This window comes from Talpa occidentalis, unplaced genomic scaffold (assembly GCF_014898055.3).
Source record: "Talpa occidentalis isolate TD23 unplaced genomic scaffold, MPIMG_talOcc4v2.1 talOcc4.13, whole genome shotgun sequence".
Lineage (NCBI taxonomy): Eukaryota > Metazoa > Chordata > Mammalia > Eulipotyphla > Talpidae > Talpa > Talpa occidentalis.
In genome coordinates this window covers 19,144,071-19,168,571 of record NW_023601322.1, presented here as the reverse complement: position 1 = coordinate 19,168,571, position 24,501 = coordinate 19,144,071, and the positions used below count along the sequence as shown (strand labels likewise).

Here is a 24,501-nt window from a genome sequence, read left to right as displayed (position 1 = left end):
GCTCTGGACCAGGCCATTAGGGGCTTGGGTTTTAAACACACCCTGTGAGCTCTGGTTCAAATCCAAGATAGGAGTGTCCAGCAAAGGGGATGTGGGGACTAAAGAGAGCTCAGAGCCCCATCCCTGCCTCTATAGCAGAGTCAGGGAGACTTTCAAGGCATCCCCTTCTTCTGGCAAATTCTGCCCACCAGAATAGGCAGGGCCACCCCCTCAAGTGTGGCTGATCAGAGAGAGAGAGTGTTTGATTAGCTACAATAAAATGACTCAACCCCAGATTCACTGGGATTCCTTTGTGTCCTGTGTCTCCAGGGCAGCGTCTAGGAGGTAGGAAAGTTTTCTTTCAGAGGCTAAAGTACCACGTTGGTTGGCCTCACCCCCTCATGATCCTGGGGGTGGGAGCAATGCTTCACCATCCCCTGTACAGATAAGTAAGGGGCCAGGAGAAGGGGGCCTTGGTCAGGAAGGGGGTGTCTTCCAGTGCTTCTCACAGGCCTAGGTCTGTGCTACACTTTGGAGGAGCTTACATTCTAGTTGGAGAGAAAACATTAAGCTATACCCAACAATTCACTTAATTCCATTGTTGTGTGCAGGGTGTACATGTAAGCATGTGTGTACATGTGAGTTTGTGAGCGTGGACCTGTGTGTCTGTTTATGTGTATGTGTGTGCATGTGTGTTATTTGTGCAGGCTGTGGACTCTGGAACTTCAGAGAAAAGAATGATTGTTGGGGTTTAGAGCAGCCAAGAAGCCTTCCTGGAGGAGGAGGTAGAAATAACCTCTCCTCCATGGGCCAGACAGAGGGCAGGGGAAGCACATCCCTGGTAACTGGCAGAGCAGATACAAAGGCCGCCTGTGGGATGTGACATTCAGGGGCAGTGGGTAGGCTGGCCGGGCTGCTGAGGACAGTGTGGAGGGGCAGGAGAGGGCGAGGCAGGGCCCTGTGCGGTGGACCTGAAAAGGCGGCAGCGTTTAGCCCCTGTGTTCCAAGTTGTACATACATCAGTCCATGTGACATCTGCTGGTGTCCAGGCGTCTAGTGACCGTGCCTGGTGGGGGGAGGTGCCAAGGCCCACGGTTGGAAGGCATGTGGCATGTGGAAGGTGGTGCTGAGGAGGAACTTTCGCACTGAAGAGCAGAGATTGCAAGCTGGAGGAAGAGAGAAGTTGAGCAGCAAGGAGGGTTCCTGAACAAATGCCGTGTTCTCCTGGTGGCCAAGGCAGCTTCCGCTCCGTGTCCGAGTCCCAGAGCCTGCTTCTCATCTTGTCGGCTGGAGTCTGGAGAATGCTTGCTAGCCCTTATGTTCCCTCCAGCAAAATAGGTCAGCGTGAAACTCTGAGATCTCCTCCCACCCGGGGGTGCTCAGGGCTGCTAAGGAGTGGGGGTTGCCTTTCCACCTGCCAGCCCATCCATGCGAACGGGGACGGTGAGCAGCCCCGGTGCTGCGCGGGCAGAGTGGACGGCCTGCGGGGCGGGCCGGGCTGCTGGTGATCCCGGCAGTCTCGGGAAGCGGGGGAGTTGGAAAGGGCACACAGGGCACACTGGGGTGGTCTGGTGGTTAGAATGGCCTGTTTCCTGGGAATGGTTGCCACGAAGTCTTTCCCCTGGCTTCTCCCTTGCAGGAACCGTGCCTTCCCAGAGTTATGAAAACCTGCAATTACCCTGCTGTCCCTGGGTGGAAACATCCCCGTCTTTCTTCCAAGATACACTGAGTCAAGACCCGGTCAGTGCAGAAAGGCAGAGAGTGGATTCCTCTCCCACGTTCCTTCCCGCACGGCCCCTCGGGGCTGTGGTTAATGAACTTGGTGATTAAGTATTTCATGTCTGGGATTAGGAAGGTGAGGGGGTTGGATGGATGCTGGGGCCTCTCCAGGCTCTGAAGCATGCCGTCCTCCTACTCCAGGCCTGCTCTGGGGCCACTCAGCAGATCCCACTATGTCCCCAGGGCTTGGGGCCCTCTCTGCCTCCAGCTGCAGCCAGCGGAAGTCAGCGCTGTGGAGGGAGCTGGGGAGAGGATTTTGAGCTGGAATGTGTGAGCCACAGTTTCATGGAATGCCCCACCCAGCCAGTGACTTCAGGATGGCTCAGAGTTTTGCTCTTTCTGGTTCTTCCAGTGATTTCTCTTTGGCATGTTTATTTCCTGGCCTCTTGCCTTTATATGTGTGAGTTGTATTTGGGGGTGTGGGGAGAGAATGAAAACTATAGAATAGGTGACTCCAGATCTGAAATTTTCTCAGTAGAAAAAGAAATAAGAGCAGCCTTTGTATATTAGAAACATTTGAGACCTGTATCATCATGGCCAGTGAACCCCCAGGCTCCAGATGGCCTCAGAATCTTCATCAGTCTGACCTTAGGTAGGAAGAGTGTAGGAGCCTCCTGGCAGGGCAGGCGCCCTGGGGGCTCAGCCTCTTTATCTCTGGGGGAGCAGTCGGCCCTCTGTGGCCCTCTGTCGTCCTGCCCAGGTACCCAGTCATCTACTGTTCCACTCACAGTCTTGTTCCTGAACTCCCCAGACTGGTATCTGCCAAGTGACTGCTCTCTGCTGATTCCTTGCTTTGTACACACACACTCCCACCTTCTGCTCACAGCCCTGCCTCTTTGACCCCCCACGTGGCTCCATCTGTCCCACCAGCCCTTTGCCCTGTGCAGAGGCCAGTGAGAGTGCTGATGCATTTGCCTGAGAACTGTCCTCATTGCCTTCCCCTAAGAAGGGGTGGGCTGCTTCTGTGGCCAAGCCAGAAATGGGTCAAGGTCAACCTCCACTGGTACTCTTTATAGACTCGAGGGTCTGCCTCAAGGCCCATGGACCATCTTGTTCAGGCTTGACCTCTGGGAGAGCTGGACTATAACCTGGGTCTCCAGCTCCTGCCCCGATGTTCTCCTAGCACTTGACAAGGCCCCGCCCTGCTGTTGATCCAGAATCGGGGCTTCCAGAGGTTCAAAACAGGAAGAAACCACAGAAAAACCCATGCTCTTGTAAGCTGCTGCACTCAGAATCCCAGGAACTGTGTCTCTCGCCCAGAGTGGAGGTGCTTGCTAGGAAGCACAGGTGAACCTGCCTAGGGGCAGGGAAATAACCTCAAATAATATTAGGTGAAAAAAATATACATAGCACGCTGTTTCTCAGAAGGCAGATCAGATAGATATTCATATCAACTTATATCAGAGAAAATGAATGATGGTTAGACCCTAAAACCAATAAAGGGGTTATTTTGGGAGGTCAAAAGGAGGAGGAGAAGCCAGATGTTAATGAACACCTGGTTTTGCAGATTTGACTCAGTAATCGTGTAAATATTTTACAGAATTGTAAATACAACTGAAATCAAAATGAAAACAAACCTTTCTGCCGAGCCTCAGAGTACAGCCCACTGCCTGGGCTGGGGGGCCTAGGCCTGCTCCCTGAGAAGCAGTTTCCCCAAGCTGCAGGGTCCCGGGTCCTCCAACCTTCTCAACATCTCCCTGTGGGAGCCTAATAAACATCACAAACTCAAGGTGACAACTGAGCAGCTGTCCCTCTCCCTCCCTCCAGTCTTAACCATGTGGGAACGTGGCTCCATCCTTGAGTTACTTGGAAACAGCCTTGATTTCTCCCTGTCCCTCACCCACATCCAGCCCACCTACCTTTCCTGCTGGTCCCACCTTCAAAACAGATCCAGGAGCTGCCCACCTCTTACCACCTCTGCTCTTGCTCTTCAGGTCCAGGGCACCATTGACCACCCCACCCCCGCCATCGTCTCCCGGCCTCGAATTATTCTTTAATTTCATTGATCTTCCTGATTCTGCTATTTGAAATGTCTTTGTTCAGAATCCATCAGTAGTTTCATTTCATATAGCGTAAGATCAAAGTGCCTTCAGTGGTCACAAGATCCCAAATGAGCTGCTTCTCCTCACTTCTAACCTCATTATCTATCACCCCCTGCCCTCTAACAGCCCCCCATCATATTCTGCACTCTGCCAGCTACACTGCCCTTCTTGGGGGGCTTCACATCTAGCAAGAGTTCCTACCTCAGGCCTTTTCCCCCACTGTCCCCTCTACCTGGAAAGCGTCACTCTCAGATATTAACGTGACTCCTCCCTCCTCGAGTCTGCTCCCTGGTGCCATCTCAGCTGACCTAACCTCCATCTGAAGGTCTGCCCTCTCCCAGAGATGTCCCACCTGACACTGGCACCCCCATCCTCCTTCCTGGCTCCATGTGCCTCATAGAACCTAACACCCTCAGACACGCTGTAGGATGCGTTTATTCTCTTTATTTTCTGTCTCTCCCCATGAGAAGATGAGGTCCACAAAAGAAGGGCTTTTTGTCAAGTTGCTCCCAGCTCTATTCTCAGGCCTGGAGAACTCCCGCACAGTAGACACTCGGTAAACATCTATGAATAAGCGGATGAACAGACAGGAGTAGTCAGGGAGGAGATCCCTGCCACAGCCCAGAAACACGTCTCTCAGTCAGCTCAAGAGACACCGGCATCAGTGTCCAGACTTACACCAGAGGGAAACCACTCTGGGCACTTTGTAAGGAAGTCTCAGGCCTGGGTCATTGCTCACCCCCTGGTAATTGGGTACTGGTGGACATTCACCCTCAAGTAAGACCTTCAAGGATGGGTCATGGTGACCTGCAGGCAGAGCCTTCTCTAGAGAAATTCAGTTAATGTCAAATATCACAAATAAGAATCCTTGATGTGCCATCTGTGTGCTTTTCTGCATGGTGCCCAGGCTCAGGTGTGCCATGAGTGTGCAGATTGCTGGATGTCCCTCCTCGACCACCACCAGTGGTGGAGGAGGGCTGGGCTTGCCAGATCCCACTCCCTACCCTTCCCTAATGTCATGTTTTTTCACATCGTGAAGGTGTGGTGGGAAGAGCACTGGGCTAGGAGGCAGGACCAGGGTTGACCTGTCTCTCCCTAAGTCAGCGCAGGTCACCTAACTTTTGGGGGCTCCGTGTCTTCTTCACTGGTCAAACAATGGGACTTAGTTGTCTCTAACCAGGTGACCAGCCTGCTGTCCTTGTTTACCCTGGACTATCCTAGCTTACCACTGAAAGGCCCATATTTCTAGAAAGCCCTCTATCCTAGACTTAGGGGATGGTTGGCCACCCTGTCTCTTGGGAATCTTCTGCCTCCTGGGGTCTATGACGCCAAAATTCCAAGTGTCATGAGGGGTGGTATTAACCACTCCTGGTCTGGTCCTCCCCAGAGCCAATCAGATAGATGTGATTTCTCTTGCCTTAGGAGCCTTCAAAACGGGTTGGAAAGACTTATGGGGCAGAACGCGCATAAACCAAAAGAGGCTATTGAGGGAAACTGGGGTGTTTAGAGGGACGGGCCTAATCCTGAGGGGGATGCTAACAAGCATGTTCACTCACCATAGCCAGTGACACCTTCAGGAGGGACAGACTCCTGCTGGCGGGCCTCTGCTGGAAGGTTTGCAGTTAGTCTCAAAGATTGTTCACTCTACCTGGTAGCTTACTGAGGGAAAGGCCACAGGTCGCTGCTCTGTGCCCAGTGCCTGCCTTCTTCACTCTCTGGTCTGTAGACTGTTACATCTCTCCTCTGTCTCTCACTTTAAAGAATCACTACCACTCATGGGAGATGGAATGAGTCCCAATTGTGAGTGTTGCCCCCACGCTGGATGGGTGGCATCCCAAAATGGTGGCGCTGGCAGAGAGCAGGCCTCAAAGGCCACAGGAAGCTGAGAGCCCTATGGGGACAGTGCTCTGTAACGAGTCATGGTTTCAAAGTTCAGACGCCTGTGGTTCACCCTTGTTCTGATCAACTGAGTGGGGAGCCATCCTGGTGGTTGGAATATGGACTCCCATCCTCCCCTCGCCCTTTATCTCTGTCTTCTCCCACACCCCCTGATGTCTGCCAGAGCCAGATCATGTCCTGCTAATGTACATAAAGCCTATCAGGCCTACCAGTTGTATTTAATAAATTCTTATAGAGTTCAAAGGCCTCGACAGTTATCAGTGCACACTGTCAGCACAACCACCTTTGAGGGAAGTACTAAAGCTATTAGATCCACATTTTATAGGTAAGGAAACTGAGGCAGAGAGAGGCAACATAACTCCATTTCTTCCTCTCTCAGGGCAGCCACTCCAGGGCAGCCACCCAACCCTGTCCTGAAGCCCAGCTCTGACTAGCCAGCCTCCAGGTTCAAGAAGCCTTCCTCTAGCCAGAACCAAGATCCCTGCCCATCCCCTCCATTGTCTTCCAGCATCTCCCACAGCCTGGCCCTGACCTGATTTTCCAGAATATCTTCCCACCACCCATCTTCACTGCCCATGTGGCCTATGTCCTGATCAGCCCTGAGCATGCCCTCCAATCCATCACACCTGGACTCCCCCGCTGGGCTATCCTTTCTCCCTTACAGAAACCCAGACAGAAAACTGGTCTGGGGGTCAGACCAGATTCCCCAGTTTGCCTGGATACCAGGGAGCAGGAGGGTTTATAGCCAGCAGTTGTGGCCACTCATGTCCTTGTCCTCTGCCTGCCTTTGTTATAGGACAGGGAGAGGGGCAGCCCAAACCCCGCAAACCTGCCTATTCTAAATGGGTTCGGCCATCCGCCGCATCAACACAAAACACATGAGACTAATGGGAAGGATCTTTAATAAAACTAGGAAACAATACAGGTAAGGCAAAGAGTCTAGTTTCTAAATGAAGCACCCAAAGTTACCCGTCCCCTCGTGGGTAAAAGTCCATCCAAATGGGATTGGCCCAGAGCAAAGCCCCAAAGCCTGCCACAAGTCTAAAGCATCTTCCAGTGGGGACCCACAGAAAAGGGTCAAAAACAACCAGACAAGCCCGGAAGGAAAAGAGCAAAATCAACATCAAGATAAAAACTGCCATTGTCACCTCCCCATGGGTCTCACCAGCTGTTATAGAGCCACCCTGATATTAAACGGGTTCCTGGCTGTGGGTCCTCACCCGCGCACTTTGAAGGGACTTATGAATACTCTACTACAGACACACACAAAAGGGTTAATAAAAGGTTTATTTACAAGAGAAAAAGAAATAAGGAAAATGTACAACTCAGGGAGAAAATAGGGAAATAAAGTCTTTAATGCGTCCTACCCGATCCGACGACCTGGAAACCCAAAGTCACTCCCAGAGCTGGCCGGACACTGCGAGCTGGCCGAGAGCCCAAAAAATGGAGAGCCCCCAAAGCCCACGTGTCTGCCTTTTGTATCCACCTGGCTGCTTCACCCCACCCTCAGGTCCCAGCCACCTTCCCTTGGGTGGTGATGGGATTTGGAGTTCCCAGTGTCTTTGGCTTTGACCTGGGGTGGGGGTGGAGTCCACAAAGCCTGTATGGAATTTGCTTTGGGACATCCTTTCCCCCCTAACAATTCCCCCCTTTCACTTGTTGCCACCATTTCCATGGTGATGAAGATCGAATATATGGAGGTTGGGATGCAGTCTCAGATGAACATTTTGTCAGGTTCCAGTGTGAAAGAAAAACCATCAGTTTAAGCCAAAAAGCTGAAGTTCATGGTTGAGGCCACGTTTGGGTCAAAACCACACCCACAACGGCCATATGTGCGGAAAAAAAAAAAACTTTTCAAGACGTGAAACAAAGAGTTTCACTGCGAGTTTTGTAGACCTAATGTGCTTTTATGGTGACCAACGCAAGAAAAATTACTTTGGGCTGGTCAACCACGGGTGAAACTTGCAAATCACGTTGGGCGCCAAGCTGTTATAGAGCAACCCCGATATTAAACGGGTTCCTGGCTGTGGGTCCTCACCCGCGCGCTCTAAAGGGACTTATGAATACTCTACTACAGACACACACAAAAGGGTTAATAAAAGGTTTATTTACAAGAGAAAAAGAAATAAGGAAAATGTACAACTCAGGGAGAAAATAGGGAAATAAAGTCTTTAATGCGTCCTACCCGATCTGACGACCTGGAAACCCAAAGTCACTCTGAGCTGGCCGGACGCTCCGAGCTGGCCAAAAGCCCAAAAATGAAGAGCCCCCAAAGCCCACGTGTCTGCCTTTTGTATCCACCTGGCTGCTTCACCCCACCCTCAGGTCCCAGTGTCTTTGGTGGTAATGGGATTTGAAGTTCCCAGTGTCTTTGGCTTTGACCTGGGGTGGGGGTGGAGTCCACAAAGCCTGTATGGAATTTGCTTTGGGACATCCTTTTTCTCCTAACACCTTGACTGTCAATGTCTCCTGTCCCTGTGTTGGGACCAGAGAATATAAAATATTACTGGCTACCCATAGCATGGTAGGGATGACTGTGTACTTAGAACAATGCCTCGGACATAGTTCCACGTAAGTGTCATTCATTATCACGTCAGTGTTGTTAGAAAAGCAGACTGGGCCCCGAGAGGTGTTTCCACTGGCCCAGGGGCGCACAGCTGGAGTGGAGCCCGGGAGGCCAGCCCTCCAACCTGCATCCTCCCTGTTACTCTGCTCTTCTCTCTCCTTGTGGTGCATTGCCAGGCAGGGGTAGTAAGCACCACCAGAATGGAGTCTGAATCCCAACCAGCCCGCCTTTTCCCTTAGCTCAACCAAGACCTACGCCCCACCTGCTCAACCACATCGCCTCCCTCCTGGCAGCAACAGCAGTCTGAAGCCTACCTCAGTTTCCACCTCAAGGAATGGGCCCAGTGGACTGGACTGAGACTATCCACTATCTCTGCTCCCTCCTCTCTCCCTCACCTGACCTCAGGGGCATGCTTGGCACAGGATGGAAGGAGAGCTGGTGGGCACAGCTGAGACTGAGGCCCCTGAAGCCTGGCTCACACCAGGGACAGGGAGCACCACACCCAGAACAATGACTTGTGGCTGGTGCTGTTTCCCTGTGGAACAATGACAGTAACAACAGGCCCTCCCTATGAGAACTTGCTCCATGTCAGGCAGCTCTCCAACCTTGAGAAACTTAGGTAGTCTCCCCTGTCATCATTATCCCCCTATTTATCAAATGGGAAACTGAGGCTCAGACCAGTAAGAGGCTTGACGAGCAGCACAGAGCTCGGAAGAGACAAGATCCAGATCTGGACCCAGTCCTGGCTTCCAGAGGCTGCCCTTAGTCCCTGCCGTGGGTCTCTGCTCACCTTTAGAACTGTGCAGGTTGAGACCCCACCTACGGGTGTGCAGAGAGCGCTGGGCTTAATGGAGATCAGAGAGGAAGGCTTGAGCCTCAACCCCTCAGCCGATTCATCACTCAGCAACCCCTGGGAGCCATTTTGGTGGTTTTGACCATGTGAATTACTTTTATTCCTGGTCAAATATTTAATTTCTACCCATAATAGACAGTTGGTTAAAGGCAGGAAGCATTAAGGAACACTGATATTAAAAGGCTGGTTCATGAGGAATATCCAGGTGGTGATACTTGTGCACATTTGTCTGGGTGCCCTGCCCCAACCCAGAACCCCTGTCACCCCGTCAGAGTCGAGTGTGGCAGCTCCTGGCCTGGCTGGAGACCACCAAACCTGCAAACCCTTGACTTTGCTCATGAGAAGTCAAGACCCTCCATGCACGCCTTGTTATTTGGGAAGAAGTGACTGTAGGTGCTTCCTGAAAATTCTTGGGTCTTGTCATTTAGAAACAAAGCAAGAAAATTACAAAAACAAACCAGTTGATTTATATATATAAAGAAAGAATAGAGAAAACAAACATAAATACAAGAATTCCAAAGAGTGGGCCACAAAATCAGTTTTTGCTTTTTGCTTCTTATTATGCCTTATATAGTCAAGCTTTAGCTTACATTTTAGGGTGTATCTGAAGCCAAAGCCACAATGTAATGGTGATATGTCATTTTGAAATTTCTTTGTAGAAAGTCATGCTTTTGCTTTCATAACTCATTTACAATAAATGAAGGAGAAGGTGTCACTTGATTAATGGGGGGGAAGGCTAAATTTTGCCTTTATTCATGAATGCTATTAAGGATCATATTAAACATGAAGCTTATAATTTGTTCCCAGTAACATAGCAGCCTCAAAGCTGTGTTTTACTTAAAATAACTTCTTTATCATATGCCATCAAAAATAAAATGTTTTTTAAATTCCCTAAGGGTGTTTGTAAGATGGATCCATGAGAGATCTTCTCAAGTCTAAAGGGTTTAGCAAAGCTGCAGTCAGCCCACTAAACCATTCAGTCTCCACAGGTATAAATAGAAGAAAAGTTAGAAGAAAAAACACCCTTTTTCCTTCTCATTGAGGTCTCCTGGTAGGTGCCACATAGGCAAGGTCTTACTTTGAGAAACTCAGCCCCACATGCAGGTTTTATCCAAAAAGGTACACTGATTTACTCATAGTGGTATACAGGCCTATGTCCTCCCTGAAGGGGGAGATTCAGTTACCCTTCTGTGTGACCAGAAGTTCTTTTTTTTTTTGGTGGGACCCTCGCCGGTGGCTGAGGATTGAACTGGCACTGCAGAGGCTGCGTGCAGTCTCTCAACCCAGCACTCAACCACTGAGCCACCAGGGGAGGCCCTGGCCGGAAGTTCTATCCAGAACTGCCTCAGGGTCTCAAGTACATAAATACAGCATTTTGCAGTTTCACCTGGGGCAGGACCTCTGTGCTCAGTTTCATTGTATTTTATTTGGGTTGCCAGGATGCATAGAAACAGACTTAAGGGGACCTCCTTGGTGGCTCAGGTGTTAAAGACAGCACTTGCAAGCTACTGCCAGCCACTGCAGCATGAGTTCGATCCCTGGCCAGGGAGCTACCCACACAGCACAGCAGACCTCTCCTGCCTTGTCCACTGCTCTCCTCAGCAGTGTATTTCAGTCGATTTGCCTGTTCTGCTCCCCACTCTGTCACTGGTGAATCCTCTCACTCCCAGCACCTCTGGCCTACACCCCAGTTCTTGTATGCATAAATAAAGAAATCTTTAAAAAAAAAAAAGAAAGAAAGAAAGGGACTTAAGAAATATGGCCACCACACTTCCAATGAGTCTGACATTCCTTCTAGAATGCCCATTCGACTTCTCTTCTAAACACGCCCCACTCATTCTTCACAACACTTGATTTTGAGAAAATTTCATAGTCACCAAAGGGTAGCAAGAAAAGCAAGAATTCCTATATAATCTCCCCCCAGATTCTTTGTCTTTCTTTCATGTACATTTTTCTCTGACCTGGTGAAGAGTAAGTTGCCGAAATGATGCCTCTTCACTGCTTGACCTTCAGAGTGTATTTCTTTAAAACAAAGACCTTTTTTTCATCACCATGTACAACGATAAAAACCAGGAGACTTAACAGAGATGGGGTACTGCTATCTACTCTTTATTCTCCAGGGAGCCTAGATCGTGGGTTACACTCAGTGCTGACTTAGCTTGACTTGATTTCCACCCAGGAACATTTCCCAAAACTGTATTTCATGACTTTGATTTTTTCAGAATGGCTGTTTGTAGAAGGTCCCTCTCATTGGGTTTCTCTGATGTGTCCTCATTAGATTTGGGGGATGTGCATTTGAGTGATGTCATGTTTCTTCTCGGGACATCACATCAGGAGCACATGCTGGCTGACCCTTCATCCCATGACTGGTGATGTGAACTTTGATTACTTGGTTAAAGTGGTGTCTGCCAAGTTTCTCCACCATAAAGTTACGAGTTTTCCCTTTGCAATTGAGAAACAACTTGTGGGGAGATCCTTTGAGACTATGCCAATATTCTGTTTTTCCTCAAACTTTCACCCACTGGCCTCCATTGATAATTCTTTTTTTTTTTTTAAGATTTATTTATTTATTCATACAAGCACTGGGTACAGGCAGAAGCGCGGGAGGGTGAGAGAATTCACCAGAGCCAGAGAGGAGAGCAGAACACGCAGAGTGACAAAGTACACTGCTGAGGGGAGCAGCAGGCGGCAGGAGATGTCTGCGCGCCATGTGGGACCCTCGCCTGGTGGCCGGGGATCGAACTGGCACTGCTGAGGCAGCACGCAGCTTCGCAGCCCAGAACTCAACTGCTGCGCCACCAGGGGAGGCCCTCCATTGATGATTCTTGCCTGAAACAATTACTATAACGAGGATCACCGACTGATTTTCTCTTTCCATCATTCCTTCTCAATTTCCTAGTTGGCTTTGGACTGTCGGGGAGAGTCTCTGGTGAGACCTCACCGTTCTAGGACCCCAGCATTTGGGGGCTAGTGTGGGTGAGTCCTCCTCACCTGTCTAGGAATACACAAGCATGCTGATGGATGGCTGTTTAAGGTGAAGACTATCGGCACCTGCTACAAGTGCCCTTGCACTTTGGAGGATTCTAACCCAGGAAACCGTGTACGGAGAGGCCTGTCCCACAAGGACCGCATGGGGTTGGGGTCCTTGATGTGCATGAAGTTGTCGAGTGAATCTCCCTCCGCCATCACATCTCGCCGTGGCCTTGTCAGTTCCACCAGCTCTGGCTGAAAAATGGGGCTCATGGGAGGCCCTGCTCCAGCTAACTCCATTTCACATTTCCTCTCCTTCCCAGGCTGGGAAAAACGGCCCTTTAGGGACAGAGCAAACCTGTCAGTAATGAAGTTGTGAGAGCGGAGGCCGTCCCGGGAGGGTGACGGGATGTGATGGCTGATGGAGTGAGCCGCCGGGCAGCCGGCAGTGTCTCTCCAGAGAGCCTGAGAGCTCAGTGGTGCTCAGCTGCCCACAGACCAAACCAGCTCAGGAACTTTGGACACCTCTGCTTCCCACAGTGCAGCCATCTTTCCTTCTCCTGGGGCCCTGTCTCCAGAGCTCCAAGCTGACAAGGTCAGGTGCCCTCCAGGGCTGAACTGAGCAAAGGGCTGCGAGTGGACGAGGTTTATCACAAGCCCTGTGGTCACCCCCTTCAGCGTCGCCCCTTGCCTGTTTTCCAGTCCAAAGAGTCCTGTGATTGATAAGACAAATGAGGAACAGAGAGGTTAGGCAGCTGGTCCCAGACCACCTGACTAAGATGAAGGCAAAACCGAACATAAACTCAGGTGTGTCTGATTCCCAAGTTGCCCCTGCATCATGCTGCCTCTCCAGATGAGGGCTCTTTGAAGAGCTGCTGAAACCCAGGAGGGCTTCTAGGAGGAGGTATTCATTGCAGAATAGACTTATTGGGGATAGGAGGTCTCCATAGGTAAGGGTTGGTCAGTGATCGGACACTTCCAGTGACAGGGGGCTCACTACCTTTCCAGACAGGCCCCTCCATAGGGTGTATCTCTCCCCTTAAGGAAGTTCCTCCTTTAGGTGAACTCAGGCTGGGCATCTGACCTTCCATTACCCATAGATCTGTAGAGCTTAGCAGCTGGTCACACCTGGCATTGAAACAAGTCTGATGGGATTTTTCTCTCCAGCCTGCTTTCTCTGTGTCTATCTACCCCAATTTGAGGGCTGTTCCATCACATGGAGATGGCAAGATTTGAAAGGCTAGTTCCCTAGTGACTCTGAAGGTTGGGAGAATGGTGGTGAGTATTCAGTGATAAACTATTTCCAAAATGCAGCCCTTAGGAGGTCAAAACTAGGGCAGAAGCTAGAAGCTGGACATCCTGGGATTTCTTCCTTAATCCATAACACTTGAAACAGCTAGTTTCCCTACAGCGCCGTCCTATGACCTGCATGAGAGGTGTGCCGGTGCTCACCACTTCTGCATAGCTGATGGATTCATGCTATCTTGCTTGGAAAAATCCATGACATAGTATTATTACAGGCAAACCCTTAAAATAACATTGATATTAATTTAAAACTCACAGGACCCCATGAGATGGACGCTCTATTTGTACCCATTTTACAAATGAAGAAGTTAAGGCCAAGAGAGATTAAGGAACTTGCCCAACATTGTATAGCTAGAAGTGAACTCTGGGGGTCTGGATCCTGACCCCGTACTTTGGACTACAATAGGATATTGCCCTCTTGGTAAATACCCTGGGAGTCTGTGTTGAGCACCTTCCGTATTCCAGGCAGTGAGGGACTGTGGGAGGCTACACAGTGGGGCAAGATCACACCCATAGCCAGCCCTCCCCGTTTCTTTAGGAAAAGTGGTAGGAGCTGGCAGGCTCTCAAGGTTCCAGAAAGGTGGCATAGCGAGATTTTCTTCCTGGTGTGGATTCGCGTGACTCGGTTTAGCCACGGGAAGCTAGCAATAGCAAATAGAGCATCCCAGCTGAGCAGACCTACATCTGTGACTGGTGTCCTCCAGCCTCTGAGTGAGCGCCCAGGGTGGGCACCGAGTTTGGGGAATGTCAGGACTTGCTGGCAGGCTGCACCGAGCGTCCACAGGTCAGAACTCGGACAACGCAGGGCTTGGCTGGGCAGGGCGGAAGGGCGCGGGCCTTCCCCTTGAAGCACCCCACCGGGGCCGCGCATGCTCTTCCCATGACATCACACTGCCTCTGAATGCATGAGGCCAGGGATTCTTGGAATGCCTGATTCTTCCTGGAACAAAAATATTACCTCGTATTCATACTGTGTCTTTGTTCTCAGAGGCCTCCCTGCTTGACTGTGTTGTCACTTCAGACCAGCCTGTGACCCAGGCCAGAATGCAGAGGAAGTAGGGACTCACCTGAGTGGGAACTCCATGTTCCCATTCTGTAGGTGGGAATGCTGAGGCATGGGGAGTGGTGGGGGTCTTGCCAAAGTCACCCAGCACATTGGTGCCAGCTCCATCGACTAAGAGCCCTGGAGGGTTGAGAAGAGTGCCCAAGAAAAGCCCCAGCAATAGAGTGAAACTCAGAGCAACTAATACCCCAAAGGAAGTCATTTCCCCATGGCCTTCTATAAGCTGCCCCAGGATGGAGGAGGTGGCCAGACGCTGCAGCCTGCATCTCTGTCCCTCCCCCAGGGTGCAGCAGTGAAGCCAGAAGGTTGTCTGAAAACTTGACCCCCCTCTGCCCTGCTCCATAGTCCCCAGTACAGGAATTAGCTGTGTGTGTGTTGGGGGTCACGGGGTGGAAGGATTGTTCCCAGCAAAGATGGAAACCCCAGGGCCGCACATGGCTTCTGTGGTTTTCCCCAGACACAGTGGAGCCAAGGCTGGGAGGCCAGATTTCCAAACCTCGACCCAGAGCTGCCATCCAGACCCTCCTAGTCTCTCCCCTTGGCTGTTACCAGTGGCCTCCAGCACCGCCATGGGCCTTTGCTTCTGCATACCTAGCCCTGCTTCCACCCAGTGCTGCCAACCCACACCCCTCCCCGCACTGCCTCTGGCCAAGATCTGGGGTCCTCTGGATTTGGATTTCAGTGTCTCTGCATTGGCTTGCAGGCTGTCTCAGGCCCTCAGGACTCTGGAACAGGATTCAAAACCTTAGGCAGAAGAATGTGGTGACTGAGAACATACATTCTTAGACCAAACTACTTAAGTTCAAACCCAAGCTTTGCCTCTTGCAAGCTGTGTGGCCTCGAGCAAGTACTTACCCTTTCTGAGCTTCATTGACCTCTCTGTACAAGTGGTTAACACTTCCTCCTTCTTAAGCTTAAATGAAAGCCGTGCTTGAGCCAGACTAGGACAGACCATGCGCTTATGTCCACTTCCTTTCCTTCACGACTCTTGTCCCGGGTTGTCAGCAGATAACTGTTTCTGTAATGAATGGATCTTAAGCTCCACAAGGGTACATACAGCCCTGTGTCCGAGTCATCGCTTTGTCCCCAGTGCCCGACACAATCCCTGGCACGTTGGGGGCCTCACTTGAGGCATGAGTGAGTGCCCAGCCCAGATACCGAGGGAGGTTTCGAGAAGGTTCTGGTCCAGCCAAAGGAAGTGGATGCTTTTGAGGGCAGACAGTAGGTACACACAAACCATCAGATTAGGGGTTATGAGAGCCGGAGAGGGGACCTGGTATGGAGGCGACTGCTGGGCAGATCTGGGCCTTGAAGCCCAGGAGGGGTTATGGGAGGGACTGAGGTCTCCTTAGGAACAACAGAACAGTTTGTCACCCCCACTCCCAGCGTCCCTCAGTTCCAGGCGCTGTGTGATCTGGCAGGGGCTGGGGACGGGGGCAGGCGCTGAGGCCTCTAATAACTCCAGGCAGACCCGGATCTCAGAAGGTGTGTAATGAATGGAGCAGTAAGTGAACTGACCTTCTCCTGCATCATTCACTCATTTCACTCATTCCTTCATTCATTTGTTCATCAGTCTGTAGTTGGTGAGGAAAGTCTCTTCTTGCCTGCAGGGAGAAGAGGGACTAAACTCTCCCATTTCCACTCTGCAGCATCCCTCAGGCCAGGTACACCTCTGGTTTCTCAAGTTTCAATCCATGCAGTAAAACAACCAACTTCTTATGGGATGTTTTGTCTTTGCTGTCACAGACCTCGATCTTGAATTATTTCCAACCCAACTGAGTGGAAGGAGAGTCACGCGATCTGTTGGAGTGGAAGAGTCTGACCTTCCGAGGTGCAGGGCTTCCCTTTGCCCGTGTCGGGAGCACGCAGTGGGTGTCTCAGGATACCAGCTGCTGATGCGGCTGCTGTCACATCGTGATGTCGATGCTGGCAGTTACAGAGTGACTCAGTTGCCTAAACTTTGTAGTGATAACCTGGAGTTCTCCAAAGAGCACTAAGAGCGCAGACAAGTGACTATTAAATCAAAGGATATAGTGTTTCAGGCAGTACCTTCCATCAGAAACTCAGTTTCTGATACAGGCTTTGCCACCAACTAGCCGGGCAATCCTAGGGGAATGAAGCGACCTCTCTGAACCTTGGTTTTCTGATCTGTAAAACTGTCCACTGTCACTCTGCAATTCTCCCAGCCACCCCTGAGCCGGGGGCAGAGCCCAGGAGAGGGGAAATCTCCCAGAACCACTCATCTGTGAGTGGCCAAGCCGGGCTCGGAACTGGCTACAGGCTTAAAGACAGACACGATGAGGGAGGAGTGTCCCAGATGGAGTTCTATCATCTAATTCAGGCCCAAGGCCATAGTAGGTTTTCAATTAATGCAGGCACGATGATCCTGTCCCTTTGTCAAGCCAGTGTCCTGTTGCTTCCCTCGGTTGGCTCCATGAGGACAGAAATAAGTCTCCCCATGCTTTCCTTTAAGCTCCACAGCCCAGAGAAACTCCTGGCCCTCACCCTCCGAGTCTCCCCACACTCCTGCCTTATCCCCATGGCTGGAAGGTGGGTCCCGCACCGGGCATGTGTAGGGGGGCAGGAATGGAGGCGCCTCAGCCTGTAATAAGCAGTCATCACTTTTCCTGAAGGCAAGAAATATGAGCCAATGCATACTTTCAAAACCACTTGCCCTAGGAATTTTGCTTCCAGAAATTTTTAAGCAGACCTACAAATTATGTGGTAAAGTATCCGACATGGAGAGAACCATAAGAAGTCAGTGGCCCTCGGAATATCTAGTTGGGAATGATTATGAAATAAAAAACGAACAGAGAGTCCTTGTCTGCTGTTCGAACCATTTTTTACAACAAGATCTGAAGTTAGTCTCCGACTCCCACCTCCCAAAATGCAGCTGTGGTGTTCTGAGAACTTATTTTTTTTTTTTTTAATAAAAGAGAGCAGTTTTCCAGTGAAACAAGACATCTGATTTCAGAACCCAAAGAAGAAAGAATAAACTAAATGAGTGATGGAAAAAGCATACTGACAATTTCCATTCTTTAAAAAAAAAAAAGGCATTATTTCCCTAACAGCAGGTGTTGCCAGTAGCACAAATGGAATATTAATCTTATCTCCTAAGCCATCCCTCCTCTCCCCTCCACCGCCACCAGAGAAAGCTTCCCCGAGAGATTAGGCATACATGGGCAAGGGGTGGACGCTGTCCTTTCACTGGTGATGCCGTGGAACTACATGTCCAGGATGTCTCCAAAGCCTAGATCCACATATCCATGTATCTGAGACCAAATGTGACTTCCTTGCTCTGCTTTTGGGAGCAAAAGCAGCTCCCTCCCAGCCCAGCCAAACCTAAACCCACAGGTTTTGTGGTAAACAGCCAGCTGGCCCCTGCAGGGAGGTATCGACGAAACCCAGCGCCAGCAAACACAGCACAGAGAGAGCTGGTTTGGGCCGGCTTGACTGGGGACCACTAACAAATATTTGTGAAGGACCAAGGCAAGGAAGCCCAGGTCTCCATTGTGCGGGACCAGGCCCAGCCCCAAGTTCGCTCCAGCGGTTCGGGCCCTCTCAGCCCCTTCCCAGACCAAGGACATGGGCCTCATGTGGCCACACCACACAGGTCTAGAGGTTGTTGAGTGCTTCTCTCCTGAGGGCCCTGGCTCTGAGGATGAGTGGGAGGGAGACAGGAGGTGGGCCCTGGGTGACATGATTAGCTGGCAGGCTGGACACATCCCCAAGAGCCTCTGCGAGGCCTTTTGATATGGAACTTCACCTCACAGAGACTTGGTTAATTTACCCGGGAAGAAAGGCTCTGCCTGCACAGACACCAGTCCCAGCCATCACTGTCCCCAAGACCTATGTGGGGCCTTGAGCCGAGAAGGGAGAGAGAGAGAAGGCGCAAGGCTCTGTGCCCCTCGCCTCCAGTGGCATCTGACTCTTTCATCTTGCCTCTCAGGGGCACCCAGCCAGTCTCATTAGCCACCCAGCTCTGTATCAGCCTGCCTCCTTTTAAACCCATTAATCTTGCTTCCGAGTTAGAGGGACCCATTGAGGTGGCCTCCCAGTTTTCCCCTCCTGCCCACCCCTTCCAGTGAGCAAAGGAGCTGCCACCTGGGCAGTGGGTCTGAGAAGGCCCCTTGGTGCCAGAAACCTGGAGCTTATCGCTGCATCAACAGGACTGGCTGACTCCAAGCTCTTTCAAGGGGATGGCTGAAGGGAGAGGGGATACAGAATCCCAGGTGCCCCCAAATTTCTAGGAATGGACTGCAGAATCTCTGCCAGACATAGCTGATTTCCTTCTGAGCTTTCTGCCACCAACCATGTAGAAATTACCCCCTTCCTCCGGTGGAGAGAAGGTTTTTTTTTACTTTGCTTTGTTTTATTTTGTTTTGTTTGGGAGGGGGAGAGGATGTTGGGCAGAGAAAGGGAAATCCCTGATTTGGCACATGGGAAGCTCTTCTCAAGACAGATGCTGGGAAGGGCTTGGTCAGCCATCCTTTGGGGACATTCCTTGGGCCATTGCTGCAGGCACCACAAAAATTCTAAATAAGGTTGACAAAAGTTGTGAGAATCAAGCATTATCTGCCAGGGAATTTCCAAGGTCCTTCTCAGGGCTTAAAAGTTACTCACACTCAAAGAACAAAGAGAAGGGAAGGAGGAAGAGCCAATTAGTTGAGAGTAATTGAGAAATAAATGTAAGGAGAATTCACAGAAAGTCACAAGCACAGGGCACCCAGGGGAGTCGGGAGTGGTGGTATTTCTTTTTCACCCAGTGTGGGTAGGTCTGTGCTTCTTAGGATGAGGCTGAAGGCTGACCCACGTCTCGGGCATCTGGGTTTAGGCCTGGGCCATCTGAAGACCAGCAGGTGACAGAAGCCTTGGGAGGAACCTGACTCAATGACTTACTTTTCTGATGGGGTCCCCCTCTGACTTGGGTGCCCAGGCTGGTTGTCCCTGGCCTGGTGTGAAAGTAGACAGAACGTCTTTCCCAGAAGCTCAAGCATTGGTCCCATTGATGATCCTTGGTCTTAGAATAAAAAAGCATTTGAGAATGAAACTGAGTGGTCTAGGCATGCTGGAGGGGGTGGGATTATACACCAATATTCCTATCAGCTTTGTGTATAATAGCCAATAACTGGAAACAACCCAGATGTCCTTCAGTGAGCAGATGCTTAGTGCATTGATACACCCTCACTGTGGAATACTATTCAGCAATGAAAAGGAATGCAATATTGATACATGTACCTATCTGGGAGAATCTCTAGGGACTGGGACTGTACTGAGTGACAAATGATAGAGCTTTTCAAGACTCATTATGGTAAAAAGTCACATTCAGATGCAAGTTCATGTGTATCTCTGATGCAATGTGCATAGAATGTATTTGAAAGATCATAAATTGGTCACAGGTGCTTGGAGGGAACAGTGGGGATAGAGGCTCTGTACTCTGTGTCTCTTTGATGTAGTCTGACACAGTTGTATTAATGTATATTCTAAAAAGAGCCTAAAATCTTATTCGAAGTCGAGGATTGACTTAAATCCTCTATAATCACAGAGACCTGTCAGTCTTACTCTCTGCACTATCCTCAGGCCCTATCGCAGAGCCTCACCAGAAGGAGGCGCTCAGATGGTGTGTGGAAAGAAGGAATAAATGAACAAATTGATGAATTATTCTTTCAGAGTTTGGAATCAGGCACCCTGTGCGGCCTGCCCGGTAACCCCTGTCTATCTGTCCCCTTTGGCTTGCAGGCGACAGCAGAGACCTCCAGGAGGGAACAAATCCCAGCAGCACAGTGACCACCAGCCGGGTAGTGCCAAACACAACAGGGACCACCAGAAATCCTACCAGGGGGGCTCGGTGCCCCACCCCTCAGGGAGGCCCACCCACCACGGCTACAGCCAGAACCGGCGCTGGCACCACAGCAACACGAAGCACCCCCCAGGGGACAAGGGGGAGGCAGGCACCCACCGCAATGCCAAAGAGACCTTGACCATGGAGAGCCCCAAACTTGAGGACGCCCTGGGGGACACTGGTCACAGCAGCCTCGAGCCCCCCCGCAGTCCTGATGCCCCGGCCCCAGTGGCTTCCGAAAGGCTGCCCCCACAGCAGCCAGGGGGTCCAGAGGCCGAGACAAAGCGTAAAGACAGTATTTTTCCCGAGCGCCTCGGGGAGCGGCCCAAAATTACCCTGCTCCAGTCTTCCAAAGACAGGCTGCGGCGAAGACTGAAAGAAAAGGTACCGGTAATTGAATTTTCGTTGTTCTCTTGCACCGGGGAGGACAGCGAGAGGTAGGCATTTTGGTCGGTAGGGTAGGGTTTGAGGGCCTGGGGAGCCCTGTAGATGGGCCACTGCGCGGGCCCATCACATCTGTCCATCAGAGGGCAAGTCCTCACCATTCCAGAACCTTCTGGCTCCTCACCTTATAGCCCCCCACCCCAAGAGGCCCCTTTGGGGCACTTGCCACCATCCTCTAGTCTAAGATAAGGGGAGGAAGAGGTTTGGGGGCTGGGGGTGAAGAGAGGATTGCAGGGAAGGCCTGGTTCTTCCCTGGAGCACTGTTTTCTGAGATCAGCACCAATTAGTGCTAACGGCCATTTGGGGGGAAACAGAGAGATTGTTAGATAAGAAGAATGGGATGCTTCTCCTGGGTAAGTACCAGCTGGGCTGTGATCCCTGTAGGGGCGTCAGAGCAAAGGTGAGTTGGGCAGGGTGCCTTGCTATTCCCCTCCTTTAGCTCCCTGCAGCCAAAGAGGTTGTCTCAGGGACAAAATTTAAGAAGGCCCTCATTGTCGGCATCATACAGGTGCTGACCCTGGACTGGGAGTTCCTGAGAGTGAGGGCTTCCTTCAGTTTCGCTCCCAGGAGCCTCTTTCTTTACCCTTGTCTCCAGAGCCTGGTTCAGAAATCCAAGAGGAAATAACCACCACCCCAAGCCTCAAAAAAAGGAATGGAGATCCATCCCTGGCAGCATTGAGGCCCTTGGGCTCACCCTAGCACCCTCCTCCCACGCTGCCCAACTCCCCTCCTCCCCTCCTCCAAGTCACCTTGGAGAAGAACAGTGGAAGAAAGGCTGACCTGCTCCCAGCAGAGTCCCCAGAATCCCCTGTCTGGGGCTTCTGCAGCACTCAGTGTTTTGGGTTTCTCCCAGCCTTTCTCTACTGCCTTCTTGACTTTTCTCCCCAGAGCCCAGGCTCAGCTCCACACACAGGTAGGACAGAGCAGGTCAGAGATTTTCCTACATCAACTCTTGAAGCTGCCATGATGCTCCTGGCATCTTGCACAGTCCGAGCCTTCTCCCCACCATGCCCTATGGGGACCCCAGCTGTAAAGAAAAGCCTCCCTCATCCCCCTACATCCCAAACCTGGGAGAGGTTCCCAACTGATGACCAGTATGTGGTCATCGCCTGAAATGCTTCCAGGGCAGACTGAGGTAGCTTGGCTAGGGAAAGAGGATTATTAACTAAGCTCTCCCCAGTTCTGCTAAGTGTTATTGCAGTACTGTAGTGTGCAAACTGCACAGGCTGCAGAGACCAGCAAGCAGACAAGCCAGGCTCTGTTCTCGCTCTGCCTTTGATTGGCAAGGTGACCCTGGGCTGGTCACCTGACCTCTCTGAGTCTTTGTGGGTAGCTATTATTTCTATACACAGTTACTGTTCTATATACATTCTAATTCTCTCTCTCTCTCTCTCTCTCTCTCTCTCTGTGTCTCTCTCTTTATATATTATTATAGTGTTCTATGTTATTGTTCTATATACTTTTCCACTGTTCTATGCATTAACCACCAGGTGGCTGGGGAGTAGTGTGGGTAAGGGGGTAGGTAGAGCAGATTAAGGAGATCCCTAATACCAAACAGTGACTTCACACCCCTCTCACATGAGGTTTCCTGGACTCCTGGACCAGCAAGACAAGGGCTTGAGCAATGAAAGAGCTCAGAGAAGCTCAGCCAGCTAGGCGAATCCCATTGTGTCACCAGTGAGGAAACCAAGGCCCAGAGAGGAAAACCACTTGGCCAAAGTGATACAGTGACACACAGAAGTGGGTTCGGAACCTCTATCCATGCCTCCCCTTCCAGAGCTCTCCTTGTAAAGAAGAGCAGGTGCAGGACTCCGTTCTCTGACTGTCCTACCCGCTGATCTTGATCTCATATCCCAGCAGTCAGTAGCTGGAATTCTTTGCCAGCAGTGTGTTGTGTTCGAGTGAATACTTCTGACCAGCCAGGTCTGGTCCTGCTTGCAGCGAAACACAAGGGCAGGGATTTTGTCTAAGTTGCCCTCCTACAGGTGCCATCATCCTGGCAGCATGCTGAGAGTTCCTCAGTGTGTAGTGTTTGTGTGCGGAAGGTCAGCACAATCTCCGCAGGATGCAAAGCAGGGCCACGTGCACCAGGAGCCCTGAACACAGCGGTCTTTGGGCTGTAGGAGCCGAGGGCAGAGGACAAGATAATCCTTGCACCGGCTGCCTCTAACCAACACAGCAGGCATTTTGGATATTATCTCTCCCTGATCTAGTCTTCCTGCCATCATTCTCTCTTTGAGCCAATTTTATTATGTTATCTTATTTCATCTTCTATATGTCCCATTAAATCATTTCTTTAGTGAAACAGTTGATGGACAAATAGGCCAAGGCAGAGTTACGCGAGAATCCCGGTAAAAGCCGGAGCCTGCCGGAAGATACACCCAAGATGTCGTAGGGGCCGAGAAAAAAGTCAGCAGAGAGCCCTGGAGCCTGAGTGTCCTTAGTGGGGGAGGGGGGAGCCAGCATTCCCAGGGGGATCAGACCTCAGGTTCAAGAGGGAAGGGTGGGTCCTTTCTGGGGGTGGCAGCCCTCCCTCCACTGGCCACTCCCCCCTCGAAACCTCAGCACCACTCAGGCACAACAGGTCTGTCTCCCACACCCCCAGGATGAAGTGACAGTGGAGACCACCAACCCTCAGCACAGCAAGATGGACAAGCTGATCGAGATCCTGAACAGCATGCGGAACAATAGCAGCGATGTGGATGCCAAGCTCACCACCTTCATGGAGGAGGCCCAGGACTCCACCAACTCCGAGGAGATGCTGGGAGAGATCGTACGGACCATCTACCAGAAGGCCGTGTCCGACCGCAGCTTCGCCTTCACGGCAGCCAAGCTCTGCGACAAGATGGCGCTCTTCATGGTGGAGGGGACCAAGTTCCGGAGCCTGCTCCTCAACATGCTTCAGGTAACCGGACACCGACAGCTGCGCCTCCCTTCCTGCCCCTCCCTGTCGGTGGGTTATTACTAGAGAGAAGGCTGCAAATTCTGACCACAGTTGAACTTTTCCCAAGTTCCACCCTTGCCCGATTAATTATAGAAAATAAAAAGGCACTCAAGGGGCAGGGGATGAGTGGCCGGATTTGTGTGTGTTTGTGTCAGTGCTCCATGGTTACGATGCACCAATATAATTTTATAGGTGCTTCATGTTTAACCAGCCTTTCCCTCTTTCTATTTCCATGATAAGAGGACTGGCCCTTGGTCTTAACCATGCTCTGTGCTTTGACCTCTTCAAGTCTGAGCAGACTTAAACTTGTTGAGGATTTCTCTGTCCCTCCGCCTCCCCTGGATGTCCTCCCTGACCCTGGAGGTGGTGCAGTTGATTGTAACTGATACTGAGGTGGGTCTGAGCAGGAGACAGAAGGGTTTGGAGCAGGACAGAGGCAGTCTGTCTGCTGAGGCACTGGGCTCTCTCTGAAATCCCTTTCAGGGTAGAGGGGAAGCGTGGAGAGCTAAGGCTGTCGTGTTCCTTGGTGCCTTCCCGCTCAAAACCCCTCCACCCCCAGGAAACTTAACCTCACTCCTCATTTCTCCCTCCGCCAAAGCCAGTGTCCAGCCATGACTTTACCTGTGTGAGTGTGTGATGGGTGTGGGTTTGTGCACTTGGGCTGAGCCCAGCACTGTTGTATCTCACAAGTGGAAAGCTGGCACTGATGTCACCGGTGGTAGCAGGTGAACTGGTGGCCACAGCCTGGGTGGCATCAGGGAGAGGTAGCAGGTGGTATAGATTGGCACCCATGTCAATGCCCTGAACCATCCTTC

At 51.1% G+C, this 24,501-nt stretch overlaps 1 protein-coding gene across 4 annotated transcripts in view; it reads left to right on the top strand.

Annotated features, from left to right (window-relative positions):
• Nucleotides 1–24,501, top strand: part of CTIF (cap binding complex dependent translation initiation factor) — a 260,483-nt gene that overhangs the window by 149,310 nt on the left and 86,672 nt on the right. For 3 of the 4 annotated variants that reach the window (XM_037508542.2, XM_037508544.2, XM_054694057.1), the window contains 2 exons: nucleotides 20,196–20,688; nucleotides 23,348–23,647. In XM_037508542.2, the coding sequence (XP_037364439.1) occupies nucleotides 20,196–20,688; nucleotides 23,348–23,647 (793 nt within the window). The remainder of the gene's footprint in view (nucleotides 1–20,195; nucleotides 20,689–23,347; nucleotides 23,648–24,501) is intronic. The other variant, XM_037508543.2, reaches the window with a different exon arrangement.